The sequence below is a fragment of the Stenella coeruleoalba genome (assembly GCF_951394435.1).
Source record: "Stenella coeruleoalba genome assembly, chromosome: X".
In the NCBI taxonomy this organism is placed as follows: domain Eukaryota; kingdom Metazoa; phylum Chordata; class Mammalia; order Artiodactyla; family Delphinidae; genus Stenella; species Stenella coeruleoalba.
The window spans coordinates 96060365-96080181 of record NC_137152.1 but is presented as its reverse complement, the minus strand read 5'-3'; the positions used below and the strand labels follow the sequence as shown (position 1 = coordinate 96080181).

The window sequence follows — 19817 nt, the reverse complement described above, 5'->3', positions numbered from 1 at the left end:
GACAGTCTCAGAGACCTCTGGGACAACATTAAACGCACCAACATTTGAATTATAGGGGTTCCAGAAGAAGAAGAGAAAAAGAAAGGGACTGAGAAAATATTTGAAGAGATTATAGTTGAAAACTTCCCTAATATGGGAAAGGAAATAGTTAATCAAGTCCAGGAAGCACAGAGAGTCCCATACAGGATAAATCCAAGGAGAAATATGCCAAGACACATATTAATCAAACTGTCAAAAATTAAATACAAAGAAAGCATATTAAAAGCAGCAAGGGAAAAACAACAAATAACACACAAGGGAATCCCCATAAGGTTAACAGCTGATCTTTCAGCAGAGACTGTGCAAGCCAGAAGGGACTGGCGGGACATATTTAAAATGATGAAGGAGAAAAACCTGCAACCAAGATTACTCTACCCAGCAAGGATCTCATTCACATTTGATGGAGAAATTAAAACCTTTACAGACAAGCAAAAGTTGAGAGAGTTCAGCACCACCAAACCAGCTTTACAACAAATGCTAAAGGATCTTCTCTAGGCAGGAAACACAAGAGAAGGAAAAGACCTACAATAATGAACAGAAAACAATTAAGAAAATGGGAATAGGAACATACATATCGATAATTACCTTAAATGTAAATGGACTAAATGCTCCCACCAAAAGACAAAGATTGGCTGAATGGATACAAAAACAAGACCCATATATATGCTGTCTACAAGAGACCCACTTCAGACCTAGAGAAACATACAGACTGAAAGTAAGGGGATGGAAAAAGATATTCCATGCAAATGGAAACCAAAAGAAAGCTGGAGTAGCAATTCTCATATCAGACAAAATAGACTTTAAAATAAAGACTATTAGAAGAGACAAAGAAGGACACTACATAATGATCAAGTGATTGATCCAAGAAGAAGATATAATAACTGTAAATATTTATGCACCCAACACAGGAGCACCTCAATACATAAGGCAAATACTAACAGCCATAAAAGGGGAAATCGACAGTAACACATTCATAGTAGGGGACTTTAACACCCCACTTTCACCAATGGACAGATCATCCAAAATGAAAATAAATAAGGAAACACAAGCTTTAAATGATACATTAAACAAGATGGACTTAATCGACATTTATAGGACATTCCATCCAAAAACAACAGAATACACATTTTTCTCAAGTGCTCATGGAACATTCCCCAAGATAGATCATATCTTGGGTCACAAATCAAGCCTTGATAAATTTAAGAAAATTGAAATTGTATCAAGTATCTTTTCCGGCCACAACGCTATGAGACTAGACATCAATTACAGGAAAAGATCTGTAAAAAATACAAACACATGGAGGCTAAATAATACACTACTTAATAACGAAGTGATCACTGAAGAAATCAAAGAGGAAATCAAAAAATACCTAGAAACAAATGACAATAGAGACATGATGACCCAAAGCCTATGGGATGCAGAAAAAGCAGTTCTAAGAGGGAAGTTTATAGCAATACAAGCCCACCTTAAGAAACAGGAAACATCTCGAATAAACAACCTAACCTTGCACCTAAAGCAATTAGAGAAAGAAGAACAAAAAAACCCCAAAGTTAGCAGAAGGAAAGAAATCATAAAAATCAGATCAGAAATAAATGAAAAAGAAATGAAGGAAACGATAGCAAAGATCAATAAAACTAAAAGCTGGTTCTTTGAGAAGATAAACAAAATTGATAAACCATTAAAAAACGGAGAAGACTCAAATCAATAGAATTAGAAATGAAAAAGGAGAAGTAACAACGGACACTGCAGAAATACAAAAGATCATGAGAGATTACTACAAGCAACTCTATGCCAATAAAATGGACAACCTGGAAGAAATGGACAAATTCTTAGACATGCACAACCTGCCAACACTGAATCAGGAAGAAATAGAAAATATGAACAGACCAATCACAAGCACTGAAATTGAAACTGTGATTAAAAATCTTCCAACAAACAAAAGCCCAGGACCAGATGGCTTCACAGGCGAATTCTATCAAACATTTAGAGAAGAGCTAACACCTATCCTTCTCGAACTCTTCCAAAAATAGCAGAGGGAGGAACACTCCCAAACTCTCCCAAACTCTTTCTACGAGGCCACCATCACCTTGATACCAAAACCAGACAAGGATGTCACAAAGAAAGAAAACTACAGGCCAATATCACTGATGAACAAAGATGCAAAAATCCTCAACAAAATACTAACAAACAGAATCCAACAGCACATTAAAAGGATCATACACCGTGATCAAGTGGGGTTTATCCCAGGAATGCAAGGATTCTTCAATATACGCATATCAATCAACGTGATACACCATATTAACAAATTGAAGGAGAAAAACCATATGATCATCTCAACAGATGCAGAGAAAGCGTTCGACAAAATTCAACACTCATTTATGATAAAAACCCTGCAGAAGGTAGGCATAGAGGGAACTTTCCTCAACATAATAAAGGCCATATATGACAAACCCACAGCCAACATCGGCCTCAAAGGTGAAAAACTGAAAGCATTTCCACTAAGATCAGGAACAAGACAAGGCTGCCCACTCTCACCACTCTTATTCAACACAGTTTTGGACGTTTTAGTCACAGCAATCAGAGAAGAACAGGAAATAAAAGGAATCCAAACCAGATAAGAAGTAAAGCTGTCACTGTTTGCGGATGACATGATACTATACGTAGAGAATCCTAAAGATGCTACCAGAAAACTACTAGAGCTAATCAATGAATTTGGTAAAGTACCAGGATACAAAACTAATGCACAGAAATCTCTGGCATTCCTATACACTAATGATGAAAAATCTGAAAGTGAAATCAAGAAAACACTCCCATTTACCATTGCAACAAAAAGAATAAAATATCTAGGAATAAACCTACCTATGGAGACAAAAGACCTGTATGCAGAAAACTATAAGACACTGATGAAAGAAATTAAAGATGATACAAACAGATGGAGAGATATATCATGTTCTTGGATTGGAAGAATCAACATTGTGAAAATGACTCTACTACCCAAAGCAATCTATAGATTCAATGCAATCCCTATCAAACTACCGCTGGCATTTTTCACAGAACTAGAACAAAAAATGTCACAATTTGTATGGAAACACAAAAGACCCCGAATAGCCAAAGCAATCCTGAGAACAAAAAATGAAGCTGGAGGAATCAGGCTCCCTGACTTCAGCCTATACTACAAAGTTACAGTACTGAAGACAGTACGGTACTGGCACAAAAACAGAAAGATAGATCAATGGAACAGGAGAGAAAGCCTAGAGATAAACCCACGCACATATGGTCACCTTATCTTTGATAAAGGAGGCAGGAATGCACAGTGGAGAAAGGACAGCCTCTTCAATAAGTGGTGCTGGGAAAACTGGACAGGTACATGTCAAAGTATGAGATTAGATCACTCCCTAATCCATACACAAAAATAAGCTCAAAATGGATTAAAGACCTAAATGTAAGGCCAGAAACTATCAAACTCTTAGAGAAAAACATAGGGAGAACACTCTATGACCTAAATCACAGCAAGATCCTTTTTGACCCACCTCCTAGAGAAATGGAAATTAAAACAAAAATAAACAAATGGGACCTAATGAAACTTAAAAGCTTTTGCACAGCAAAGGAAACCATACATAAGACCGAAAGACAACCCTCAGAATGGGAGAAAATATTTGCAAATGAAGCAACCGACAAAGGATTAATCTCCAAAATTTATAAGCAGCTCATGCAGCTCAATAACAAAAAAACAAACAACCCAATCCAAAAATGGGCTGAAGACCTAAACAGACATTTCTCCAAAGAAGATATACGGACTGCCAACAAACACATGAAAGAATGCTCAACATCATTAATGATTAGAGAAATGCAAATCAAAAGTACAATGAGATATCATCTCACACCAGTCAGAATGACCATCATCAAAAAATCTAGAAACAGTAAATGCTGGAGAGGGTGTGGAGAAAAGGGAACACTCTTGCACTGTTGGTGGGAATGTGAATTGGTACAGCCACTGTGGAGAACGGTATGGAGGTTCCTTAAAAAACTACAAATAGAACTACCATATGACCCAGCAATCCCACTACTGGGCATATACCCTGAGAAAACCATAATTCAAAAAGAGTCATGTACCAAAATGCTCATTGCAGCTCTATTTACAATAGCCCGGAGATGGAAACAACCTAAGTGTCCATCATCGGATGAATGGATAAAGAAGATGTGGCACATATATACAATGGAATATTACTCAGCCATAAAAAGAAACGAAATTGAGCTATTTGTAATGAGGTGGATGGACCTAGAGTCTGTCATACAGAGTGAAGTAAGTCAGAAAGAGAAAGACAAATACCGTATGCTAACACATATATATGGAATTTAAGAAAAAAAATGTCATGAAGAACCTAGGGCTAAGGCAGGAATAAAGACACAGACCTACTAGAGAATGGACTTGAGGATATGGGGAGGGGGAAGGGTAAGCTGTGACAAAGCGAGAGAGTGGTATGGACATATATATACTACCAAACGTAAAACAGAGAGCTAGGGGGCAGCAGCCGCTTAGCACAGGGAGATCAGCTCGGTGCTTTGTGACCACCTAGAGGGGTGGGATAGGGAGGGTGGGAGGGAGGGAGACGCAAGAGGGAAGAGATATGGGAACATATGTATATGTATAACTGATTCACTTTGTTATAAAGCAACAACTAACACACCATTGTAAAGCAATTATGCTCCAATAAAGATGTTAAAAAAATTGTATTAAACAATGGCAATTTAGAGCTTCCCTGGTGGCGTAGCGGTTAATAATCTGCCTCTCAATGCAGGGGACACGGGTTCAAGCCCTGGTCCGGGAAGATCCCACATGCCGCGGAGCAACTAAGCCCCTGCGCCACAACTACTGAGCCTGCGCTCTAGAGCCTGCAAGTCACAACTACTGAGCCCACGTGCCACAACTACTGAAGCCCGCACACATGGAGCCCATGTTCCGCAACAAGAGAAGCCACCACAATGAGTAGCCCGCGCACCGCAACAAAGAATAGCCCCCGCTCGCCGCAACTAGAGAAAGCCCGCGTGCAGCAACAAAGACCCAACGCAGCCAAAAATTTAAAAATTTTTAAAAAAAAGAACGTCAATTTAAAAATAAACCTTCAAGATCACCTAATTTTTATATCAATTAAACCCTGTAAGTTGCCATACAAATAGTGACAAAAAAGTTTTCCATGCTCAGCTATCCTATTACAAAAATCGGTTAACTGAATTTGTCTTGTTGGAGTTACACATACTAGAGTGGAGGCCTAGACTGTGCCTTTCCCTAATTTTAACTCCATCTTGGTTCCTGATGCTTTTAATTATGTTTAAAAGCTATCAAAACCAGATCAGAAATAAATCTTGCTATCTGTTTCAGTCATATTTATTCCTAAAAGCCTAGTCTGAAGTTTTAGTTTAGATGAGGTAAATGGCCTGAACATTTAGAGCCCACCGATACAATTCACACTGAAAGGAAGGATTCATTCATCTGAACATGTATTGAGTGCCTACAATTTGCAAGGTATCATACAAGGCCCTGGGGTTATAAGACTTGGTCTGTGCTTTCAAAGTGCTTATACACGAGTACCCTCACAGCTTATGTATCTTCAGCATGACAATACTTTAAAAAGAAGCAAAAGAGAAGAAACACTAGCAGTTGGTAATTTTAAAATGATACTCTTCAGAAAGGAATGACAGGACAAAATAAAAAGCACGTGCTGATTTTAGGGAATGCCTGGTCAGGCTCTCTTTACGCATTTTGCTGTTCTAATATTTACAAAGGTAGGATTTAACGGCTTCCTTATCTGAGGTTTGGAGAGGTCTTCGCAATGATCCCTGTTCCCCTTCCCTTCTTGCTATGAAGCAAGGCCACTCGCAGCCACAAAGCTCTGCTCTTACCTTACTAATGAAAGCTCGCAGTGAGGCAAAGACATGTTTCAGCGACACTTCAGATTGCCCATTTTTAAGAAAAGCAAGATGAATATCAAATACTTTTTTCATTAACGGGTTGTGGCCATCATTATTTAAAAGTTGGCTCTACAAAACATGAAAAAAAAATTTGCAGAAATAGTTTATGCCGCTCCCCCTAGAATGAGAGAACAGGCTTTACCAACAACCTGTTTATCAAACCACTGCTTGAAAAGTAACAATAAAAAGTTTAACATAATCTAAAATCATCTGTGCCATCTTTCAACTTGGAAATCTCAAAATACTATATAAACTACATCTATACTTAATTCCATAATTTTAAATAGATGAAAAAAAATCTTTTTCCAGTATAACACAGCAAATACAGAACTAGTATGGGAAGAGTATTTTCTATTAACCTAACCATATTGCTCCTCAATTCAGAAATCAGTAAATTAAAAATGGATACAAGGTAACCAGGCTTTGTATTTCTCTGACAAAGTAATGTAAGAATTAAGGAAAACATCAATTCCATTTTAAAAGTCTATTATCTAATTTGCTTTTAAATGTATGTTTAGTATAAGATATCTTTAGCCACTGGTGACAAATTAAACCCTCTATGAGTAGAGATAATAACAGGGATCACAATTGAACAGACTACGTAAATTGTTTAAATGTTCCTTGCAAATAGAGATATAAGAGAAACAACAAATTGTAGAGAAATATCTATTGGTTTGTGAAACTTTAAAAAAAAAATGCATTGGTTAACACCTCCAGTCCTGCTCTCCTATCCCTCAAGAAACTAACTACCAGGTTACAACTTGGCCAAAAATAACAACAACGAACCAAAACAATATGCAAACCTGTAACAGATTTAATGGTAACCTTGATAGCCAGAATCCCTGAATGGTGTTTGATATTTCTGTTAGTCTACTTCTAATAAGCATGGGGTAGTGGTTAGAAGCATGGACTCTTGTGACAACTGGCCTAGATCAGAATCCTGATTCTGCTAACTAACCACCTATGTGACATTAACTTCCCTGTGAGCCTCAGTTTCCTCATTTTAAAATGGGAAAAATAACAGTATTTATATCACGAAGCTAGTGTGAGGATTAAAGGTGAGTTCACATTTGTACTTTTAAGTTTATTAAGGTATAATTTACATACCACAAAATTTACCTATTTTAAGTACATGATTCAATTATTTTTGGTAAATTTCCAGGGTTTTGCAACCATTACAACCCAATCATTCCCATCATCTCAAAAAGATCCTTGGTGCCCATTTGCAGTCCTCTTTTCCACCTCCAGACCCACGACAAAAAAGTGGGTTAATATTTCTAAAGCACTTAGGATAGTGCCTGACATCTACCAAGAGATGTATGTTAAACAAGTAAGTATTTGGATAGGAGGAAAGAATACAATGCAAACCTTGAGACCAAACGTCTTCCTTACTGGCACAATAAAAAATGAATTTGGGTTGCATATGAATCAGAACTTAATACTTCATAAAGGGATTTTGCAGCCTATTTCTTATTAGTATCTAATTCAGTTTTCCCTGATAAGCCTCTTTGAAAAGCACAGGCCAGGTTTCCATAGTAAATCCAGAGGGCTGAAGCAATTAACTGAATTACTTAGAGAAGGGGGGAAGAAAAGAAAAAAAATCTGTATAACTCAGATGAAAAGCCAGCAAGAGTTTTCACTTTTGAGTTCTCCCACTACTGTTACCCTTCATTATAGTTATACGGTCTTTACTTTTCAAAGCACTCTCACATCCATTATCTCATTTTACACCTTCAACAACCCTGCAAGATAATTGCTTTTAATTTCTTCTTCTTCTTCTTATTTTTTAATCCTAGCAATGATGATTTGTATCGAGAGGCAAGCATCTGAGAGAAACCACCAGGCACCTGACGAGGGAAGCCAGCCAGCCGGTCTGCCTGGACATCATCTGGCTTGACAAGATACCTCATCACAACGGGTGTTTGGATAAACTGACTCAATCATAATTTGGGCTAAAAATGACTGGATATTTTCATAGAAGTGTGAAAGAAAACTGTTTTTTAAACAGGAAAATAAAAGAGAAGGGAAACTCAGGGCAAATTAGTCCAATCCTCTCGTTTTATGGATGTGGCACACGAGTCTCAGCGATTTCCCAAGGTCACACAGGAGCCAAACCAGGTCTGCCATCCAAGTTTCCTGACTGCTCACTGGGGGCTTTTATACTATACTAAGCTTCGTCTGACTAATTAGTTTTTGCATAATATTTTCTTTGCAATGATACCGACTGAGTTCTAACTCTTCATGTTTACCTTGAAGCACTGGGTGAAAAATGATATGGTATCTAGTACTGTTAGGGAAACTTCAGTAGCAGTATTGCCTTCAAGAAGTGCCTGATGGAAAATGTCTGCTTCAGTTGTTGCAGAACCTGGGATTTAGAAACAAAGAAAATTAAAACTGCCCAACACAGAGATTCACATAACGGTTTTGAATGACTTTCTCCTCCGAAGACTCAGAGAGAGAGACAAACACAAAGAAAGCAGGCTTTCAATACCTGCAGACTTAATGAGTTTCACTGTATTTACTCCTTAATCAAATATGCTCTGGGTTAATCAATTCCACTAATTTTTACTTCAGCTCTGTTATCAACAGCTCTGCAACAAATAATTAGGTGCCCCCTTCTTTGGAGACAAGATTTCAGTGATGAACTATGGTGATGTAACCAGGAAATAACGCAGGAGGCATTTTAGGCTGTGCTGTTAATTATGTGTGCAAAAATGAGAAACTCAGAGAAATGCAGCTACATTACATACGGTGGCGCCCTATGGCCAGATGTTTTCAATGATGCCAATGGTATGAGACGTTTCTAAATCAGGAGGAAAACAAAGCATCTGGGCCAACTGAAATACATAGGTTCATTATACTGATATTTTTACAAGTGACAAAGAGCAAAGCTGAAGGCTGTAAGACTTGCATTTTTTTAAAGGTCTTGACTCTGTTAGCTCAGGTCCATCTGCTCAAGACATTTGCTTTTATTATTAGCCCTATTGCAAAGCCAGTTCTGCTGGCTTCCTTTTATGCAATCCCCAAAGGACTGTGTGGAAATGAACGTTTATCTCACTCTTTGACTTTTTTATTAATATTTGTTTCTCAGAGGATAGCTTCCATTTATATAACCCTGTAGCTTCCTCCTTGTCCTATTCGACTTGTCAGTACTTCAACCTGTGTGAAATACATCTTTGTCAAAATACTATTTACAGTTCTTTGATTTCTGCGGTCAGCTCAGCATGGATAATCCCTTAAGATCACTGAATGAACAATAGTAACTCTAAACAAATATTATACATACTATTATATCAAGATGCCGTTATTTGCATTAAAGTAGGAATAAAGGATATCGAATGTAAAATAATATAAGAACAATAATTCAAAGGGAAAATTAACTTCCTTGATATTGAACTAAGAAAAAAACCCATCATTACCTAAAATTGCTGAAAAATCCATGCATATCTTATCATATATTCACATATGATGAAATGACTGTTCATAAACAGAGATATGCAATTGTATCTATGTATGGGAAATGATTACCAATTGTATTGGAAATTTAAGCCAGTACTTCTTTAAGATTAAATAGTATTAATATCTGTTTCAAATGGGTACCCTACACACATTTTTCACTTACTGTGATTAAGTGTAAATGAACTTTCCAGGCTACTAAGATGCTGAAGCCGGGCCTGCATTATTCCCGATCTGTTTCGAAGAGCTGGCATGGTTTGCGATTTTCGGTCTATTCCGAAGTGTTTTGACATCCAGGCATCATGCACCCTAAAATAAATGTTAAAGTTAGGAAATGGAGCACTCTGAGAATACATCTCAACGTTAGATTTTTTAAACTAATAAATGACGAGGTTTCCACATAAACACTGTGTTATGCTCAGTATTTACTTGGCTTCAGTGAGGCATCACTGGAAATTGTATGAAGCTTAATGTATATTATAATAGTTTATACTATACGAATACAAGTAAGGAATTTAGAGGGAGTTTCTTACTTCCCTTCTTCTTCTCAAAAATATCAGAGTGAAGTGGACAACACTCCAGTAAGATCCAGTCTTCTCTCAGGAGGTAAGGAAAGGCAAGAGTCAGAGAAAACAGTGAGAGGGATACTAGGAGTTGACGTAAGGTGGAAGAACTCCTGGCGTTAGATGTTTAAGAATGAGTGCCTATCTAATCTGTTTCTGGACCCAAGTTAAACTTGGAGCAGAAATTTTTACTCTATAAACATGTCTATTTGCACATTTTTCTTTGTTTTCCTTTAATTTTAAGGTTCCATTAAAAAAAAATTACAACCGGGTAATACAGGAACTAAGGAAGAAAAGGAGTTTGTCTATCCTCTAATAAACATAGAGGGCGGGTCAGCAGAATCTTAGAGGTTAAGGTTCATGGTGGTAGTTACCATACTAGGTCTAAACCAGTTCCCAGTGCTGGGAAGACAGTGGAAATCATCCCTTGAATTATTAGGATGTTCCAGAGACTCAGCAATAAACCCCATCCAAACAGCCTCTTTAGTTTTTGGAAGTGCCATGGAATTTACTTAGAAAAAGAATTCTATCTGAATTCCTTTAATGACTAACTCTACCCCTGAAATATATCTTATTGAAATAAGTAATCTTTTCCTTACAGTTCCTCAAACATTTCCTTAAGTATTTATTTCACTAAGACTTACACAGCAAAAAGAAGAAATAAATAATATATAGTGCATGTCCCAATTGCTGTCGGGGATTTCTATTCACGTTAGTAACTGAGGTGAGTACTGACAGGTTGTAGATAAAAGTACAGATCTTACAGTTGTCCTCACTTTACGATTTCCTGCCTTCCCCTTGATCTAGCCCTTTCTCACATCCTTCAGAAGAGACAAGCATCTGTTCTAGGATTAGAGCAGAAACTCTGCATATCAGTCTAACGATTACCCTCTGGAAAACTTTAAAAATGTTCACATCAGATTAATTTCAACTTTGAGTTGACACGCATTAACTAAATCATGGGTATCTTAATGTCAACTCAAAATGAATCATCTAGGTTATACATGGCATAATTAAGGCTGCCCTCTGTTGGAAGAGAAGAAAAAAAGTGGAAATTGCAGTGCTATGGGAATTACCTTGCTATGTTTCTTTTCCCCATATATCTAAAGTGAAACAAACATACTCTAGAAAGAAAAACAATAGCATGTTAGTAAGATATTACCATACTTTGCATTTTAACAAGTAATATTTGAAAATTCATGTGTCACAAAGAACGACCCATTTAAAATCATATTACAATAATGTTTCGGTATACAAAAATAAATATGCAAATAACTACTTGCCATATTATATCTTTCTACATTTATCTGCTACAATTACATCAACACCAAAAAGCTCCATGTCGTCATATACAATTCTAATGACGTATTTTTTTTTAAAAACCGTCAATGCAAATCATCCCTTGTACTTTATAGTGTGTACCACACCAAAGGTCTCCAGCACAGTCAGTAACACCTAAAAAGGTTCTTAAGCAATTGGGGCAATTGCTATATTTTTTATAATGGCATTAAAATACTTTCTAGTATGGAAAATCTCAAACACATACAAAAGTAAAGAGGACAGCAAACCAAATCCCACATACCCAGCACCCACCAGCTTCAACAATTATCAGCTCATGGCCATTCTTAACTTATACCCCAAACAGGTCCCATGCTCTCCCTCCACACTCCCTACCGCCTTTATTTTTTTAAAGTAAATCCCCAACATCATATATTTTCATTAGTAAACATTTCAATATAATTAGAGTAGTTTCTTTAATCATAACTTTTATTTGCTGACATTTTCTGCAAAATTTTGAAAGACTTTACTAAGTTTTTATGCATAGATTACCCTCTTTGTGTTTTGGTAGACACACACGGTATCATATATGTGTACTATTTATTTAGAAATTTCTTACATTTCATTCTAATTTTTCTTTTAGCTTTCAATAATGACGTAAAAATAGCTCAGCATACAATATAGGACAATTTCCAACCTCCACCTAGGAAAAAGGCTAGATTTTTTTCCCTAAGGACCTTGCAATGGAGATATATATATATATGGAAATATATATATATATGCATTTCTGAAGTGAGTAGAATTACTCAGCTCTACATAAGAGTACAAATTCTAAATTCCAACATTTAAGCTGCTCCATTAAGCCAGCATCTGCTCTAAATGAATGATTTAGGACAGCTGATGCCACTTCCAGTTTTCCAGATCACAGAAAGACTCCTGATGGTCTGCAAGGATGCACTATTATTAGCTAGAGTTTTCTATAATATCACAAGTATTTCATTTCCATGTTTTTCTTCTATCTATGTGTTAAGAACCTGTACATCAGCTTCTAAACTATCAAAATAGTTTAACATTTCCTACATTATTAACAAATATGCTGTTGAAAACAGAAAGAGGGTAATATTTTATTATGTATAAAAATTAAGCTCCCAAAAATAAGAGGAAATTTTATGAAAATAAGTTAATATAACTTACTCTAGAAGTATAAGGATGTTTATGAGCTCCTGAGGAGATACTTTATTCCAGTAAGTTAAGAGTGTATCTGAAAATGGAATGAATAAAGTGTTACGTCTTGAGATAGCATAGATCTTACAGCAAATAGCGCAGTGAACTCCAAAGTACCAATAACTTAGTTTCAGCAACCATTAACTCACAGCCAATTCTGTCTCATCTATATCCTCTCCTCCTATCTCATCTCACTGCCCAATACCCACACTGTATTCTTTTAAATTAATCCCAAATATACCTTTTAATCTGTAATTATTTCAACTTCAACAATTATTTTTATGTATTTTATAAACGTTCTTTTGGATGGCTTATCATCCCTGAAGACAGAGGAAGGGAAGTAGACCTGGGATTTTTAATAAGCTTCCTAAAATTTTATGCAAGATGGTGTGTTTAAGTACACTTTTCGGAAGGTAGGGTCAAGCACCTTCGCCTGCTACTCAAAGGGCTCTGCGAACCAAACAGTCTGAGAACCTTAAACTTTAGAGGAAGAGACTGATAACTTTCTTTTTCCTCTTTGCCTTCGGATTATCAACCTTGAAGTCCTGGCAATATACAAACATACAGACACATTAATGGAACAACTATTTCAGATATAAATGTCCCTTAAACCTATCACATATACTTCTCTTTGGAGCTGTTCCTTTTTTTTTTTTTTTTTACTTCAAAAACACTCATGGAGACGTTTTTAAAAAGAAAAATATTGCCCTCACTTAACTTTCCATTCCTTTCTTATCCTGTTCAGATATAGCTAATGGTGTCAGCAGGTCCACTTCCAAATTTAAAAACCTGGTAGGGATCGCAAAAGTAGGCAATGACGGGGCTTCCCTGCTGGCGCAGTGGTTGAGGGTCCGCCTGCCGATGCAAGGGACGCGGGCTCGTGTCCCGGTCCGGGAAGATCCCACATGCCACGGAGTGGCTGGGCACGTGAGCCATGGCCGCTGAGCCTGCGCGTCCGGAGCCTGTGCTCCGCAATGGGAGAGACCACAACAGTGAGAGGCCCGCATACGCAAAAAAAAAAAAAAAAAAAAAAAAAAAAAAAAAAAAAAGTAGGCAATGACGTAATGGCCTGCCCCGCGAGAGCCTCTGAAGGTAGGGATGGACCACTAGGTAATGTTGGCTAAACGGAGGGGTGACAGGGAGGGAAGAGTGTGTGGGTTTTGACTTTATTTCCCCAATTTACTCAAGACCATGAGTATTGATAGTTTTCAACGTTTATAAAATACTGATCATCAGGAATAAGATGCTAACATAAGGTCAAATTAGATTTGTTTCAAAAATAAAGTGAGCGCTGACTTCCGGTCCACCCCTCCGCCTTCGGGCGCCCTTCCGGCTCAGCGTAGCATGGCTCTCCCAGAAGTCACCGCGTTTCCGGTCTCTCCGGCCTCTCGTTACAGGCCGGCTCGCAGGCCTCGTCTTCTGCGCACTGGCTCTTCCCGCCAAAGGGAGGCTCGGAACTCCTTTCCGCCGCCAAACCGGGCCCTTCTGTCTACCCCCGAGCCATCCTCACACCGGCCTTGTGCTCTGAAGCCTCTTCGCAGGTCTGTAGAAGGGGTGAAACTCTCGTCCCGTCCGCGGCCCAGCTCTAGTCAGCAGCCCTTCCGCCATTTGGCCGGCGGCTGTTTGTCTCCACTGTTTCCCAGTCCCAGTCAGGGAGACGAGATGCAGGCGGGCAACGTGGGTGGAGGAGACAAGGAAAGTGGCCAGAGCTCTCCCGCAAGAGGTGAAATGCAGGTTAGCGTCAGTGATTTGTCTTCTGACGCTTTTAAAAAAGCCTGGCTAACACTAAAAGAGCTCCATGACAAGGAGCTACGCCGTCTCCACGGGAAACTAACCAGTCTGAGGAAAGAGCGATTGGCAGACAGAAGGCAGGCGGGCTCCAGAGCCAAAATTAAAGAGTTGCTGGAGCAACAGAATATCCTGAATGTCACCATCAATGACCTGCAACATAAGTTAAGCTCCAAAGTATGTGACCGCTGTTCAGTGAACGAAATATACAGGAAGACGCTACAGAAAGAATATGACCGTATCCAACAACAAAATATGAAGGTTATTGCTGAGCTCACAAAAGAAAGGAATAAATTAAAAGAAGAAAATAAACGGCTTTATGCGAGACTAAAGCTGAAGGAGCAACAGCTTTATCCTTCTAGTTCTGATAGTGATGACGGCTTCATTTTCCGCACTCAAAAGAAGGGGCTCGCTTTTACAGTCAGGGACCCTCCACCCACATTTCAGTTGCGTCCGCCCTACAGACGGGTAATGCCATCAAATACTGAACAGATGAAATCTGGAGACAAAAAGGAACAGCAACAGAGTTCCGAGCCTCCAATTCCATTTTATAGTAAGGACCCCACTGTGGTGCCAGAGACCACTCTGGAGAGTTCCTCTAACAGCAGCAGGCCTCCCACAGGAAGGAGTGCCAACCAGAAGTCACCTGCAAGTCTTCCTTTAACATCTGCACCTGGCGCTCAAGGGGGGCATGGATTTCAAGGTGACTTAAGCCGTTCTGAAGACAGGCTTGGCAGTGCACAAAAGAAACCGATCTTCACACAGAAGAGCTCCACACACAAGCGTAGAGCTCAGAGTCACTTCTCTTGGAGCCCTTCCAGTGTTTCTGCGGGAGAAAACCCACCTACTCCATTAGTACCTGCAACTACAGATGAATATACGCTTGATGATACTAACTCATTTCCTCATTTTACACAGAGAAAGGGAAAGCCCCCTTCATATGTATTTCCTCTTGACTATACATCTCGTGGGAAAAGATCAGCGGCTCGTCTTTCTCAATACAAAACTGGATTTTCGGTGAGACATAGCTGTAACCAGCCACCTTCCAATGAAGAGGTGACTGCGAGGAAGCATACTGCTGAATCTACAGGTGCAGCTGGTGCTGATGAGCCACAAGGTGAGACCCAGATTTCCACTTTGGGGTCTACAATAAAGAGAAAAGCCGGGGTACAGCCAGGAAGAAGGAAGTAGCTTTCCCTCTTCCTTTCTCTTAAGGAGACTGCTTTTCTTTTCCAAGAGAACAGTCTTGCTGTCAATTCAGACTGTGTAATTGATAACCCCTGACTCTGATACACTTCTCAGAATATAATATACAAAGCAATGAGACCTACACAAAAGTTGGGCAAATGACTAAGACTTTGAAACAGTGAATTATTGGCAGTTAATAAATTTCAGCTACAGAGAAGGAAACTCATTCTTCAGAATCCCTGTACTTTGATATGAAAGTGTAGAGTCTACCATCTTTTTGCTGAAATTAAGTTGCTACTGTTTATGACTGTAAGAGTTCAACATTTAAATGCATATAGAGTAACGAAAGTGAAATATTTACTGGACTTGACAAGGTATAACGAAAGTGAAATATTTACTGGACTTGACAAGGTATAACGAAAGTGAAATATTTACTGGACTTGACAAGGTATAACGAAAGTGAAATATTTACTGGACTTGACAAGGTAACTAGAATACATTCATTGAGAAGGACCAAGAAGCAGATATTTTTTGGAATAAAACGAGTATGACTTAACAGATACCATGCAGCATGACTTTACACTTACAAAAGATGAAGAGATGTGACTGTAAGACGAGGGGGAACTATGAAGTTCTCAAGAAACAAAGCATTTATGGTTTTACCCATGACATGAAGAAAGCAGCCAGTGGCTTGTCACTGGTTAACACTGTATGTGGCATGTGGGCATGTGGGGGTGTGTGCACACGTGTACTGGGTGGAGGAGAGGAGAACTAGTCAACGATGCATCTCCCTCTCCTCCTTCCTTCTCTCTCTCCCCCTACCACCCTCCTTCTTACTTTCCCTGGGCTGTGGTGGTATTCAACTACTTTTTTCTTTTTCTCTCCAGTTTTTTGTTTTCCATGTTGCCTCTTGGGCCTTAAAAAAAAAAAAGACAAATTTATTGAGTGAATTCATGTGCCATAAAACTCACCCATTTAAATAGTGCCCAATACAGTAGTTTATGGTACATTTAAAAACTTATAAAACCACCAGTTTTAGAATATTTTCATCACCCTAAAGAAAAAAAACCCATACATATTAGCAGTCACTTTCTATACTCCCCCATTTTTCACCTTGTGGGGAGACAAAAACAGTGAGCTGTGGCTGTAGTTATTAACTGATCCATTATCTCCTGGAACGAAATACCACCAGAGTTGAAAATGATTTCCCTTTACTGTTTTCTTTCCCCAAACATGGAGGCTTATCACATAGCCTCAATAATCTTTGATGTTTACTCTAAATCGTACATTCTTAGAACTTGAAGATTCTAGTTATTTAAACCTGTTTTATTAATATACTTTAGAATTAACCATTCATATCTAGCTTTTGATTTGTTTCAATGTTTGTAAGTAAGTTAACTATCAACTTATTTTATGTTCTTATGTGCTGCCTTATTACAAAAAAAGATTTAATATTTACTAAAAATGAAATAAAAAAATAGAAAATAAGTAAAATTTAACTACTGTATTATGATGATCAGAACCCAGGTGCTTTTTTTTTTTTTTTTTTTTGAGCAAAAACAGAAAAGGAAGAAAGGGGAGGGAATTGTGTAAACAAATGTGGTATTGGGAATAAGATTTTACTTCCAGAGGACATGCAGTTCATGAAAATCCTTTGGTTATATTTTATAAGGTAAAGAGGAAATGGTAATACTAGTTAATAATACAATTGTACACCAAGGAAAAAAGAACAGAGCCTGGAAAAGAATGTGACACCATGCAAAACTGTATAATGGTACTGCAAGAGATAACAACGACATTCCTTACCCTCAAAGAACCCTTCCTGTCTTTTTGTTTGCTTCTGATTTTCCAAATCCTGGGTCAAATAAAAGCTAAAGTGTTAACTATGGCACTGGTTATTGTTATTTTTTTCTGTTTACGTTGGTCATTTAATGCATTATATGCTCTGCATGAAAAAAATGTTTAGCACTTCTAAAACTATTGCCTCACTTTAGAAACTAATTTTTAAATCAAAAAAAAAAGTTATTGCAAAGAATCAAACTTGTATGACCGAAATGAACCTATTTTAAGTTAAAATATAAGAACATTCTAAGGTCAGAGTCTTCAAAGTTCTGTTTCTAATGTGCATGTGTTCTACATGCAGATGATGGTCAAATATTTGTTGCATGAACTTGTAAACCTGTGAGGGTGGAGTACAGTCCACGATTAATATGCTGGTAACTCACCTTCAGAAATCATTTTTACTATATACAAATAGCACATCAAGAGGCTTCTGATTTCATACTGATCCAATCGGTTATACTGAGATACACTACTCCTTGCAGAACTCTGCCGAGTCTGTAATACAAAGATAGGACTTTTCTGAAACAATATTGGTACTGTAGCTTCCCATAGCCTTTAACTCAATAACTGTTTTAACCATTAGTCCTGTTTGGGAAAATTCTAAGCATAAATCCACATTTTATATCACATTTGGAAGGTAAATGGGCTGACTCTTCTTTGCTACTGTACCTAATAATATCACTGGAAATTACCTTGCAGTCTTCATCAAGATATAGCCATGAATATACTGTGTATGTTTCATTCCCATAGGTCCTGTGTTTTAGTAAGAAAACATTTTGAATAATCATATGTGGCTATTCCAGGAAAAAATAGCTTTTACGTCAAGGAGAAACTTAACTAAGGTACATCGAAGCATAAGAAGCATTTTAAACTCTTTAACTTCAATCTCTCCTTAGAGTTTATTAAAATCCAACGTCTAAATAATAGGTCAGAAAATCTATCTTAAAAAGGCTTAATGACATTACAAGATAATTTTACTAAGGAGGACCCAGTAATACTTCAAAATTAGAGCCTCTACAAAGTAGTGATGTTCCTATTATTTAGTGACTTTTGTTAAAATATCAGTTAAAAATGGCAAGATCTGACTTATTTGGGGATTTGTATGAATACAGCAATGACAATCTCCTAACGAATGTACCCTTGTTAGAAACCAATACTTTCAGCTGAGCTAACCTGGGCTGGGGATAGATATTTACTAATCTAGGACTCACCAAGAACGTCTACTTGGAGCAAAACATCTAGGTCCTGAACGCTTGCTAGCTGTGTGGCTACTGGCAAGTCATTTAACCTCTTTGTCCTTTATGTGTCTTACCTATGACAGTGTCTGTTGTCTTAATTCTAAATGGTGTGAAATAAGAACCTTTATGATTAAATTACTAACTATGCAAAGACTCAATGGAGTATATAGTCCAGTGGTTCTCAAGGGGTGGTTCCCAACCAGCAGCATCAGCATCACCTGGGAACTTAGAAATACAAATGAGCAAGCCCCCAGACTGACAGAAACAGAAATTCTGGGGATGAGGCTCAGCTATCCATTTTTATAAAGTTCCCCAGATGCACCCTAAGAATGCCACGATCTAGGAGAAGAAGTGCCGGAATTAGAAAACCTGGGTTCAGGCCTGGCCCTGCCATAGTTGTGTGGTTGTCCTAAGTCACAATCCCAGTTTTAATTTGTAAATTGAGAGTTGGAATTTATTATTTTTATGGCCCCTTCTAACTCTAATTTTATATGATTCTCTGATTTTACGTAGCAGCGTGACAAGGCTTTACTGGTCTAAAGTGAGGTTTCTCTGTCTCAAGGCAGACATATCCCAAACTTCAATGTCAGGCTTGAAATAATTTGATAGAAGAGTTAGAGAATATATTGTGATTAAGTGATTCTGGGATGCTGAGATCATCCATTTGGGGACCTAATTTTTCTTCTCCCATGTTAATGTCATTACTCTATTACAAAAGAATAAAAAGCTGAATCCTGCCAGGGAGTGATTTAAGTGACAAGGTACATTAGGCATTTTAAACTTGAACCTTCCCTCTCTAGAACAGGTTTACAGAGTGCTAGGGTTAAAGGAGGTATTCAAAGTTGGAACTCTTAAAGATGAATGCCTTATCCTCTATAAACAGTTTTAAAATATCCAAGCAGCAGGTGCCAGGATAGGAAGGAACTGCTACAACATCCAAGCATTATGGGATGCTTTTTAAAGATCCAGTACAGACTACAGGAGAGTAGAGAGACCCCTATTTGCATAAAAAGAAAGACTGCTGTAGCTTAACACATCACTAGGGTTATCCTATATACTTAGGTTCTTACATTTTCACCAGTGCTGCCCTGATCTGGAAATCCTGTTGCTCCTTCTGGGATGAGGGAACCTCTTGAATCTTCCCTCTTAATTCCATGTCCATTTTGAAAAGACCCATAAGCTGGAAAAAAGCCAAGTCCTTGTTAGCAACAGGAGGAACTGTCAAAAATAA

The 19817-nt window shown here is 38.0% G+C and overlaps 2 protein-coding genes across 6 annotated transcripts in view; one reads left to right on the top strand and one right to left on the bottom strand.

Annotated features, from left to right (window-relative positions):
* Positions 1–19817, bottom strand: part of DOCK11 (dedicator of cytokinesis 11) — a 189445-nt gene that overhangs the window by 45246 nt on the left and 124382 nt on the right. For 4 of the 5 annotated variants that reach the window (XM_079910668.1, XM_079910670.1, XM_079910669.1 and 1 more), the window contains 7 exons: positions 19657–19766; positions 17732–17843; positions 12501–12567; positions 11105–11152; positions 9632–9774; positions 8259–8374; positions 5941–6078 (listed from right to left, as the gene is read on the bottom strand). In XM_079910668.1, the coding sequence (XP_079766794.1) occupies positions 5941–6078; positions 8259–8374; positions 9632–9774; positions 11105–11152; positions 12501–12567; positions 17732–17843; positions 19657–19766 (734 nt within the window). The remainder of the gene's footprint in view (positions 1–5940; positions 6079–8258; positions 8375–9631; positions 9775–11104; positions 11153–12500; positions 12568–17731; positions 17844–19656; positions 19767–19817) is intronic. The other variant, XM_079910672.1, reaches the window with a different exon arrangement.
* LOC307180418 (uncharacterized protein) lies at positions 13621–16473 on the top strand. Its single transcript, XM_079910673.1, has 2 exons — positions 13621–15954; positions 15992–16473. The coding sequence occupies exon 1, from the start codon at positions 13875–13877 to the stop codon at positions 15507–15509; it is 1635 nt and encodes a 544-aa protein (XP_079766799.1). The 5' UTR covers positions 13621–13874; the 3' UTR covers positions 15510–15954; positions 15992–16473.

Excerpts from the sequence above, each read along its gene's own strand:
- LOC307180418 (XM_079910673.1), top strand. The coding sequence starts at position 13,875 with ATGGCTCTCCCAGAAGTCACCGCGTTTCCGGTCTCTCCGGCCTCTCGT.